Source organism: Mizuhopecten yessoensis, unplaced genomic scaffold (genome assembly GCF_002113885.1).
Source record: "Mizuhopecten yessoensis strain PY_sf001 unplaced genomic scaffold, ASM211388v2 scaffold6361, whole genome shotgun sequence".
NCBI classification, from domain to species: Eukaryota; Metazoa; Mollusca; class Bivalvia; order Pectinida; family Pectinidae; genus Mizuhopecten; species Mizuhopecten yessoensis.
In genome coordinates, this window is record NW_018406511.1 from 735296 (window position 1) to 747846 (window position 12551).

The 12551-nt window shown below is 36.6% G+C and overlaps 1 protein-coding gene across 1 annotated transcript in view; it reads right to left on the minus strand.

Annotated features, from left to right (window-relative positions):
• The window catches only part of LOC110451989 (GATA zinc finger domain-containing protein 14-like), a 28100-nt gene that overhangs the window by 1138 nt on the left and 14411 nt on the right, over positions 1-12551 (minus strand). The window contains exons 2-7 of the mRNA XM_021500229.1: positions 7500-7583; positions 6079-6252; positions 5059-5140; positions 3744-3900; positions 1810-2888; positions 177-1496 (exon numbers count right to left, since the gene is read on the minus strand). Of these exons, the coding sequence (XP_021355904.1) occupies positions 177-1496; positions 1810-2888; positions 3744-3900; positions 5059-5140; positions 6079-6252; positions 7500-7583 (2896 nt within the window). The remainder of the gene's footprint in view (positions 1-176; positions 1497-1809; positions 2889-3743; positions 3901-5058; positions 5141-6078; positions 6253-7499; positions 7584-12551) is intronic.

Genomic DNA, 12551 nt, shown 5'->3' on the forward strand with positions numbered 1-12551 from the left:
TTTAGGTTATACTTGGTAAGTGTGTTGAGATTATCCTTGGTAGGTGTGATTAGGTTATACTTGGTAAGTGTGTTGAGGTTATACTTGGTAAGTGTGTTGAGGTTATACTTGGTAGGTGTGTTAAGGTTATACTTGGTAGGTGTGTTTAGGTTATACTTGGTGTGATTAGGTTATACTTGGTAAGTGTGTTTAGGTTATACTTGGTAGATGTGATTAGGTTATACTTGGTAAGTGTGTTGAGATTATACTTGGTAAGTGTGTTAAGGTTATACTTGGTAGGTGTGTTGATGTTATACTTGGTAAGTGTGTTGAGATTATACTTGGTAAGTGTGTTGAGGTTATACTTGGTAAGTGTGTTGAGATTATACTTGGTAAGTGTGTTGAGGTTATACTTGGTAAGTGTGTTGAGGTTATACTTGGTGAGTGTGTTTAGGTTATACTTGGTAAGTGTGTTAAGGTTATACTTGGTGAGTGTGTTCAGGTTATACTTTGCAGGTGTGTTTAGGTTATACTTGGTGAGTGTGTTAAGGTTATACTTGGTAGGTGTGTTTAGGTTATACTTGGTGAGTGTGTTAAGGTTATACTTGGTAGGTGTGTTTAGGTTATACTTGGTAAGTGTGTTTAGGTTATACTTGGCGAGTGTGTTGAGATTATACTTGGTAAGTGAGTTGAGGTTATACTTGGTAAGTGTGTTAAGGTTATCCTTGGTAGGTGTGTTTAGGTTATACTTGGTAAGGGTGTTTAGGTTATACTTGGTAAGTGTGGTGAGATTATACTTGGTAAGTGTGTTGAGGTTATACTTGGTAAGTGTGTTTATGTTATACTTGGTAAGTGTGTTAAGGTTATACTTGGTGAGTGTGTTCAGGTTATACTTTGCAGGTGTGTTTAGGTTATACTTGGTGAGTGTGTTGAGGTTATACTTGGTAAGTGTGTTTATGTTATACTTGGTAAGTGTGTTAAGGTTATACTTGGTAAGTGTGTTTAGGTTATACTTGGTGAGTGTGTTGAGATTATACTTGGTAAGTGTGTTGAGATTATACTTGGTAAGTGTGTTAAGGTTATCCTTGGTAGGTGTGTTGAGGTTATACTTGGTGAGTGTGTTGAGGTTATACTTGGTAAGTGTGTTAAGGTTATACTTGGTAGGTGTGTTTAGGTTATACTTGGTAGATGTGTTTATGTTATACTTGATTAGTGTGTTAAGGTTATACTTGGTAGGTGTGTTTATGTTATACTTGGTAGGTGTGTTGAAGTTATGCTTGGTAAGTGTGTTAAGGTTATACTTGGTAGGTGTCTTTAGGTTATACTTGGTAGGTGTGTTGAGGTTATACTTGGTAGGTGTGTTAAGGTTATATTTGGTAGGTGTGTTTAGGTTATACTTGGTAGGTGTGTTGAAGTTATGCTTGGTGAGTGTGTTTAGGTTATACTTGGTAGGTGTGTTGAGATTATGCTTGGTGAGTGTGTTTAGGTTATACTTGGTAGGTGTCCCTTTGGTTATACTTGGTAGGTGTGTTGAGGTTATACTTGGTAGGTGTGTTTAGGTTATATTTGGTAGGTGTGTTTAGGTTATACTTGGTAGGTGTGTTGAAGTTATACTTGGTGAGTGTGTTTAGGTTATACTTGGTAGGTGTGTTGAGATTATGCTTGGTGATTGTGTTTAGCTTATACTTGGTAGGTGTGTTGAAGTTATACTTGGTAGGTGTGTTGAGATTATACTTGGTAGGTGTTTTGAGATTATACTTGGTAAGTGTGTTGAAGTTATACTTGGTAGGTGTGTTGAGGTTATACTTGGTGAGTGTGTTTAGGTTTTACTTGGTAGGTGTGTTTAGGTTATACTTGGTAAGTGTGTTAAGGTTATACTTGGTGAGTGTGTTTAGGTTATACTTGGTAGGTGTGTTTAGGTTATACTTGGAAGGTGTATTAAGGTTATACTTGGTAGGTGTGTTGAGATTATACTTGGTAAGTGTGTTGAAGTTATACTTGGTAAGTGTGTTGAGGTTATACTTGGTAGGGGTGTTAAGGTTATACTTGGTAGGTGTGTTGAGGTTATACTTGGTGAGTGTGTTTAGGTTATACTTGGTAGGTGTGTTTAGGTTATACTTGGTAAGTGTGTTAAGGTTATACTTGGTGAGTGTGTTTAGGTTATACTTGATAGGTGTGTTGAAGTTATACTTGGTAAGTGTGTTGAGGTTATACTTGGTAGGTGTGTTAAGGTTATACTTGGTAGGTGTGTTGAGGTTATACTTGGTGAGTGTGTTTAGGTTATACTTGGTGAGTGTGTTGAGATTATACTTGGTAAGTGAGTTGAGATTATACTTGGTAAATGTGTTGAGATTATACTTGGTAAGTGTGTTGAGATTATACTTGGTGAGTGTGTTGAGATTATACTTGGTAAGTGTGTTGAGCTTATACTCGGTAAGTGAGTTGAGAGTATACTTGGTGAGTGTGTTGAAGTTATACTTGGTAAGTGTGTTGAGGTTATACTTGGTGAGTGTGTTGAGGTTATACTTGGTGAGTGTGTTGAGATTATACTCGGTAAGTGTGTTTAGGTTATACTTGGTAAGTGTGTTAAGGTTATACTTGGTGAGTGTGTTTAGGTTATACTTGGTGAGTGTGTTGAGATTATGCTTGGTAAGTGAGTTGAGGTTATACTTGGTAAGTGAGTTGAGGTTATACTTGGCAAGTGTGTTTAGGTTATACTTGGTAAGTGTGTTGAGATTATACTTGGTAAGTGAGTTGAGGTTATACTTGGTAAGTGTGTTGAGGTTATACTTGGTGAGTGTGTTGAGGTTATACTTGGTGAGTGTGTTGAGATTATACTTGGTGAGTGTGTTGAGGTTATACTTGGTAAGTGTGTTGAGGTTATACTTGGTAAGTGTGTTTAGGTTATACTTGGTAAGTGTGTTGATATTATACTTGGTAAGTGTGTTTAGGTTATACTTTGGTAAGTGTGTTGAGGTTTCACTTTGGTTAGTGTGTTGAGGTTTTACTTTGGTAAGTGTGTTGATGTTTTACTTTGGTAAGTGTGTTGAGGTTTTACTTTGGTAAGTGTGTTGAGGTTTTACTTTGGTAAGCGTGTTGAGGTTATACTTTGGTAAGTGTGTTTAGGTTATACTTTGGTAAGTGTGTTGAGGTTTCACTTTGGGAATAGTGTTGAGGTTTTACTTTGGTAAGTGTGTTGAGGTTTTACTTTGGTAAGTGTGTTTAGGTTTCACTTTGGTAAGTGTGTTGAGGTTTTTATTTGGTAAGTGTGTTGAGGTTTCACTTTGGTAAGTGTGTTGAGGTTTTACTTTGGTAAGTGTGTTGAGGTTTTACTTTGGTAAGTGTGTTGAGGTTTCACTTTGGTAAGTGTGTTGAGGTTTCACTTTGGTAAGTGTGTTGAGGTTTTACTTTGGTAAGTGTGTTTAGGTTTCACTTTGGTAAGTGTGTTTAGGTTTCACTTTGGTAAGTGTGTTGAGGTTTTTATTTGGTTAGTTTTTGAGGTTTTACTTTGGTTAGTGTGTTGATGTTTTACTTTCACAAGAGTTCTGAATTTGGTAAGTGTATTGAGGTTGTGCGTGTTCCACATTGCTGTCTGTCTAAAACGTCCCAGAAATACATACTGGTGGTGATTATGTGTGCAATGAGTATGTCGTTGCTAAAAGGACGCAATTTATTTAATTACTTGTGACATCACCACAAAATAGAAAAGTATTACACGGACAGCAGATGATTGGAATGACAGATTTCTACTTACCAGAGTTTACCTTGGCGTTTAGTGCGTATTTCCTATCATCGTCCGTTGTTACGGTTCCCCAGTTAAACGTGCCGCCAACTCCTATATTGCCAACATTCGTTGTCTCCTTGAAGTCCTTCCCTCCCCCCTCGTTTTTATTTGACACTATTGGATTACCTGGATTGTATCTGTAAGTAGGAACACATATTTTATTTAAAGTTGTTACATTCGTGTTATCCTTCAATTGATTTAAAAAAATCTAATTTTGTAAGCTTCATTTGTGTAACTGAGCAAGAAAAAAGAAAAACAAATTGTTTTGACTCTATATTATCCACTTTATTGAGTAATGAGGTCGTGACAGTAAATTTAGAACCAATTTATCTGTTTACATCTAGGAACATATCTTAAATGTATATACTTAGTTAGACATCTTAACAGTAAGTCATCTAAACATCAACATATCTAGTTAGACATCTCAAAAGTTAGTTATCTAAACACTGTCGACACACTAACACTAACATCCCTGTATACAAATTAACACTAACATTTCTATAGACAAATTAACATTAAAATCCCTGTAGACATATTAACACTTACATCCCTGTAGACATAGTAACACTTACATCCCTGTAGACATATTAACACTTACATCCCTGTAGATATAGTCACACTTACTTCCCTGTAGACATATTAACACTTACACCCTGTAGACATCTGAACACTTACATCCCTGTAGACACATTAACACTTACATCCCTGTATATATAGTCACACTTACTTCCCTGTATACACATTAACACTTACATCCCTGTAAATATAGTAACACTTACTTCCCTGTATACATATTAACACTTACACCCTGTAGACATCTGAACACTTACATCCCTGTAGACACATTAACACTTACATCCCTGTAAATATAGTAACACTTACTTCCCTGTAGACACATTAACACTTACACCCTGTAGACATAGTAACACTTACATCCCTGTAGACATATTAACACTTACACCCTGTAGACATAGTTACACAAACATCCCTGTAGACATAGTAACACTTACACCCTGTAGACATACTAACACTTACATCCCTGTAGACATATTAACACTTACATCCCTGTAGACATAGTAACACTTACATCCCTGTAGACATATTAACACTTACATCCCTGTAGACATAGTAACACTTTCATCTCTGTAGACATAGTAACACTTACATCCCTGTAGACATATTAACACGTACATCCCTGTAGACATACTAACACTTACATCCCTGTAGACATAGTAACACTTACATCCCTGTAGACATACTAACACTTACATCCCTGTAGACATATTAACACTTACATCCCTAGGTAATCATCTTGTTGTACTTGGATTCTTTCTCCAATTCCAATCGCTGCAGTGTGTTCGTCGTTCACCATTCCCGCTGCAAGTATTCAAATATCGATCCAAGTTCGATCACATGAACATTTACGGTTAGGCTATATGATTAATGGGTCATTTTTAAACCCTTCCTCTCAAGGAGTCATCTTTCAATATTAAATAAAATTATTAAAATCAAAATGAACCGAATCGTTGACTGAGTTTATACTAGAATTCGATATACAGACTATCGATGTTCATCACTGAAAATCATCACATTCTGTCGTAATCCTACAAATCAACCATGTACAAATGTATTTTGATACCTACCATTCGTCCCTTCCTATTCCTATATGTGTTTTTCCCAACCCCTTCTACTCATAATACCCTATCTTACCCGACCCTTTTAGATTTTGATATTCCGTCTAGCTGTAAGCCCGTTATATATACAATCAACCTGATGGATCAATTCCGTCTTTGCGTATTGCAGAGTTATCTTCTCTTGGGAGCAGGTATTGATTGTTACGTCACTTGTTTGTGAGAGAAACGTCATCTATTTTTGAGAAACGACGTAATTTTCTCACACAAACCAATGACGTAACAATCAAAACCTGCTCCCAAGAGAAGATAACTCTGCAATACGCAAAGACGGAATAGGTTATAAAGGTTTCAGCGTTTCCGTCTGTTCTTCTCTCAGTCTTCGTCATCGCGTCCCCCTCCTCATCCCCTCCCTCTTAATACCGCTTTAAGTTTTAGTTCTGTTTGAATTTGTTTCCTCGTTATGTATCTTCAAATAACGAATCGCTTTTTCCTATTCGTCTCTCGGAAGTCAATGGTATGCATCTAAACATGTACACAATCACGCATTGCCGGGATAAAATATCCGGAATTAAGATGCCTGCTGTACAATAGACTTTGGCAGGCACTACCTGACCAGACAATTGGTGTCACAAATCAAGCCAAATCAACAACTGGGCAATATCATGTCATACATGTACGTACAAGTTACGGTGATGATGTTCTCTCCTACTAGTGTATAGGTATTCCCAGATAACAGCCTCCACACTTGTAAATGGACGGTTCCGCTGTTGGTCTTGGCGTAGTATTCCCATTCGTATATATTTCCACAGTCACAGTCCACTTTGTAGTCGTTGTTAATGATAAGTGTACTGGTACCTTGAGGTAAAGGGTTAAAATATAAATAGTAATAATACAGTTATAATTATATTTTGTTTAAAGGGGGGACGCATGCTGCACACTTGTCTGATTATAGTGGCCGGGGACACGAGTTGTCCACTGTTCTGTTAACAGTAGGGATACAGTATGCCAGAAATGAATTACACTGCATCAACAAGCTGCTTTGTCCTTCTAGGATTCATCGGTGATGCTAGTGGCCAATAAACTGTAAATCAAATCTTAAATTGTTTAAATTGCTGTAGAAACAGAAGGAGAATTGCATCAAAACCTCTTAATCTTATGAGTTTCAAATTAAGAGAAGTTTGTATTGTAATGGACCGTGCCACTACTCAAAAGAGATAACTGTGGTTATCAAGGTTACGACAAGCCTCGGGGACACAGAAATCTACCAGCAGAGTCTGCCCACTTTAATCTTGAAAGATGGACATAGCAAACACACACACAGATGACTGCAGCAGAGACAGTGAGCCAGAAATGGATTCCACTGCATCCTACAACAGTTTCCTCCTTCTAGGATTCATTGGTGATGCTAATGGTCGATAAGTTGGAACAATACATTTTTATCACATAATGTACCGTGTTATCCAGTGAATATACCCATGTCATATGTTTTTGCGTATTAAACCATATAATATGACCTATCAGCCCTGTGATTGGTTGTAAGTTCAATTGTTTCAATTGTGACGTCACTCCTAGGACAAGTACATGTACATGACGTCACAGACTTACGCACTGGAGTCAAAATGATGGCTTTTTACAATTTTAAGGTTGCATGAAAATTCTCGTTTTACACGAATAAATGCCACAAATCTTGATTATGTGATAAAAATGATCTTACACTCGTTTTCCTATAATATGAAATTAATGAACTCGTCACGAATTTTTCATTTTAGCTCGCCAGAGGCTCGCTTAGTTGGAAAATTCTTACACTCGTTTCATAAATCTAATACGAAATGGAAACTCATGTAAGATCCTATATATGTCTAGTATGCCAAAAAATATGAATTAAATAAAAAAAATCTAAATGATCATAAATACAGTCTTCAATTTCCAAATGTAAATCTATCAGGTATATAAATTTGTTCTGTGAAAAGAAGAGAAAGTGGACCAATGTTGGTTCTGTCCTAAACTTAGCTTTCAGTAAACGAACAAGCTTTAGTGCGATAAGTAATAATGGCGTTATTTCTCTATTGTTCTGTTGTTATGTAATTTCCCTGAACACTTACCAGTTGTTCCATCCAAGTCATCATCCTTCTTGTTTGGATCATTTTCGCCGATAGTTCTACCCCCTCCTCCTCCGCAGTTAGCTCCTGTATCAAGGATAATTCACATTAGTCCGACAGTTACTTTTATAAAATACTGCACACCGGGAAATTTCCGCAGCAGTGTAACTTTCGCCTTGTTCGCCCTCCTTAACGACGGTGAATTTATGACGGCGAATATTAGTACACGGAAAACAGCAACATATACTTATTACATGTGACGGGCTAATTTAACACTGGGCGAACACGGATAGGTTTTATAGGCAAATGGCGATTATTTGACTGGGCGAAAGTTTCCCGGTATTAAGTTGTACTTTTAATGTGAACAAGCCATCAAGTCAGACAACATGCCCAGACAGCACATAGAACACTCTTTAAGATATTCAAATTGGTCAAATTATGTACGGTAGTAAATATCTTCTCTAAACATCTAGAACATCAAACTTGTCTCATGTGGACGAGATGTACCTTTGGGTCTAAAATCAAAAGAATGATCGGTTAATATTGTTTTGTTGTTGTTTTGTGTTGTCATAAAGTCACTGTCAACAAGATGGTATTATTATGATTTTTTTTTACCTTATGTAGATGCAATCAATTTCCTCCATAACATATAAAATAGTGTAATATTCTTTTTTTTTTAAACGAGACTTCATATTTTGGTCTGCCATCCTCCAAAATATCATCAACATCAGAAGTATAGATACCTGTATAATAATCAAACAACTGCACAGCACGGGAATCATGTTATGCTAATATAAACGGTCTTATTGATTACTACGTAGTATCAGATCATAAATCATATTGGAAACTAACTGTTTAGGCGGTTAATTAAATCAGGCGATAAATCTAATGAAATTTCACCATTTGTTGATCCACAAAATGGGAGTATTATATATGATGATTTTGAAAAAGGCTAAGACTTTTAATAATTATTTTTCTTCTATCTCAGACTTGGATGACAGTGATGCTAGAGTTCCTTCCCTTGATCCTAGAACTAATTCTTCCTTGGCTTCCATTCAATTAAACCATTCGGAAATAAAAGACGTTTTGGAAGTATTAAAATTAGGTAAAGCTCCTGGTACAGATGGTATTAGTCACCATATGTTATGACACACTGCAAAAACTATATGTAAACCTCTTCAAATATTATTTGATTTGTCATTGTCTAAATGTATATACCCGACTTTGTGGAAACAAGCTATAGTAATGCCCTCGTACAAAAAAAAGAAGATAAACATTTACCTTCAAATTACAGACCTATCTCTTTACTATCAGCTGTAGGAAAAGTTTTTGAACGAGTAATTGTCAAACATATTCACAACTACTTTTTTGAAAACTCACTATTTTATTCAAGACAATCTGGATTTATGTCTAATCATTCCACTGTGCATCAGCTAATCGAAATCTATCGTAATATCAGTTTAAATCTGGATGAAAAGAAACATACTTGTATTATCTTTTGTGACATATCAAAGGTTTTTGATAAAGTATGGCGTAAGGGTCTGATTGAAAAGCTTAAATGTTATGGTATTACAGGAAATTTCTAGAAGTGGTTAATTAATTATCTACAGGCCCGACAACAAAAAGTTTTTATTGGTGAATCATTTTCGAATAGTCAGCTATTCAAAGCTGGGGTACCTCAATGACAAGATCGCATAAAGAAACCTTTGTAAACTGGTCTAGTGGATGATTGTGTTCCGATGTGGTATGAACTAACACAACAGATTAATTATTAGTGGGAATTACACAGGGCATAGGAATAGTATGCGAGTAAAGAAATAAAATCATTATATATTTTCAAATGGTCTCCAGAAACCACTGCCCTCACGTATACCATTCACGGACGGATACTAGCAACGCGTTGATCTTCCCAATTTTTAATATATGAACATTTCATGTGATTAAAAATCAATGTTGCGCTATCACATGTAGTTGACACGCTATGGACGTTAATAATATGTAGTTGACACGCTATGGACTTAATGACATAGTGTGCTGATATATGTTGACAGATTATTAGGCTCGGATTGCTAAAAAAAACAGTGTACAAAGCTTGAAAAGCGCTATATGTAGAACAGAAAAACACCACAGCGCCAAACACACTGGGACAGTGAAAATTAAAATTCGATAGGACATTGTGGAAGTTATCACAACGTGTCAAATACGTAACACAGGATAGTACGTCGTCAGCCAGGACATTGGGGGAGTAGCCCCTTTCCCAACGTGTCAAACCGTACCATAGGATAGTACGTCGTCAGTCAGGCCATTGGGGGAGTACCGCCTCTCACAACGTGTCAAACCCGTAACATAGGATAGTTCGTCGTCAGCCAGGACATGGGGGGAGTAGCACCTATCACAACGTGTCAAACCGTAACATAGGATAGTACGTCGTCAGTCAGGACATTGGGGGAGTAACACCTATCACAACGTGTCAAACCCGTAACACAGGATAGTACGTCGTNGTGGGATATTCTATAGACCCCCAGATGAACCTGTTTCTTCTTGGGACCATATTGCTCATTCTATCGAACTTGCTTTTAACACTGGAATTCCCAACATTATAATAACCGGCGACTTCAACGCAAACTTACTAAATAATAATAATAACCACTCTATTCACCTTCGCAACTTACTAACTACTTACAATCTTACACAGAGTGTCGCCAATCCTACCTTTTTCACTGAATCGTCTTCCTCTCTCCTAGATATAGTCTGTGCTAGTGACCCATCCTTAGTTAACTTATGTCATGTCGGTGAAAGCTTCCTAGACCAGCCTATTAGATATCATTGCCCAGTATATGGTAGCCTTAATATATCCAAACCCATTCAATCATGTTTTAAACGTAACATTTTGTTATATGACCTCGGTGACTATGACGATTACAGAGACAAGCTTTCTAAAATTGACTGGGACAGCATTCTAGATAATAATAACATAGACAGATGTACTGACCTACTTACTGACATTATACTTAAGACGGCTAGAGAATGTATACCGAATAAGACTATAACTGTAAGAAGTAACGCTCCCGCATGGTTAAACAACAGAGTAAGAAAACTGATCCGAAAAAGAAAATACCTTCATCGAAAAGCTAAGCATTCTGGTAAAGTAGACGACTGGGCAAAATTTAGAAAATTCAGAAATACTTGTATAAACGCCATTCGTAATTCCAAACGGGACTATTTTAACAAACTCTGTGATAAACTCAACTATAATACTAACACTTGTGCCAAGGAATGGTGGAAAATTATAAATGGTTTTATGTCTAACTCTAAAAGAAAAGGCGGCATTCCTCCTATTTCTGCCAATAACGACATTTTTTATGACGATCTCGATAAAGCAAACGCCTTTAACACTTTTTTCTCCTCACAATCTACTATTAATGACTCTAATATTGATCCCCCTGTTCTAAACTATTCTCATACTCACATACTTTCCGACATTGTTATATCTCGTCAAGACGTTCTTGATGCAATACAGTCCCTTGACATGAAGAAAGCCTCTGGTCCCGACCTTATAAGTCCTCGTTTGATTAAGGAAGCTGCCGATATTCTTAGCTATCCACTACAAATCCTATTTAACCGTTCGCTCACTGAATGTATTTTTCCGTCATCTTGGAAAACTGCTCATGTGACACCAGTATTTAAAAAAGACGATCCATCTACTTTAAGTAATTATCGTCCTATCTCTCTATTATCAATTGTTGGGAAAATGTTGGAACGCTGTGTATATAAATATGTTTACAACTATCTTATTGATAAATCTTTATTAACACCCTTCCAGTCTGGTTTCAGATCCGGTGATTCCACTATAAATCAACTTCTATCTATTTCTAATGATATCTTCTCTGCTCTTGATAAAGGTAAAGAAGTCCGAATGGTCTTCTGTGATATCAGCAAAGCGTTTGACCGAGTATGGCATCGAGGCCTTCTTTCTAAACTAAAATCTTTCGGCATCACAGGAAATGTTTTTACTTGGTTCTCAGATTACTTACATAATCGCTGTCAACGTGTTGTTATAAATGGTAAACAATCTTATTTAGCATATATCACAGCAGGAGTTCCACAGGGATCAATTTTAGGTCCACTGCTCTTTTTAATCTTTATAAATGATATTGTCAAAGACATCGATTGTACTATAAAGCTATTTGCTGACGATACGTCTCTATATGTCAAAGTGGAGTCACCGGGTCCGACCGCAAACCTGTTAAATAATAATCTAATGAAAATTCACGATTGGTCTAAAACTTGGCTTGTAAATTTTAATCCTAACAAAACTGTAACAATGACTGTTAGTAAGAAACTCGAAAAACCGATCCATCCCTCTCTGTATATGAACAACATTTCTTTAACTGAAGTCACTTGCCATAAACATCTCGGTATCTCTATCTCAGCCAATGGAAGTTGGAGTGACCATATTCAAAACATTATTAGTAAAGCCTCTAAAAAAATTAGCATAATTAGGAATCTAAAATTTATCATTGATAGAAAGTCTCTTCAAACGATATATTATACTTTTATAAGACCCTTATTAGAATATGGTGATATTGTATGGGACAACATAACTTTAGGCCAAAGCCAGTTGATTGAAAACATACAACTCGAAGCAGCCAGAATCGTGACTGGGGCAACCAAACTCACAAGTCACGACAGACTATATGCAGAATCTGGTTGGGACCCCCTTATTGTCCGAAGGAGAAAACACAAATTAATCCAATTTCATAAGATTGTTCATGGTCAGTGCCCTTCTTATCTTGCTAACGTTCTACCTGCTCGCCATTCAAATATACATACTTACAATACAAGAAGGGCTAACAACTTCTGTCAAGTCAACTGTCGAACTAATCTATATAAAGACTCTTTCCTCCCCTCTTCTATTGATTTATGGAATGCACTACCAGATAACGTAAAATACAATCCCTCAATTACTAACCTCAAAAAAATTCTTAATGCCGACACTCTCTCTGTTCCTCAGCACTATTACTACTGCAGAAGCAGACAAGGTCAGATCCATCA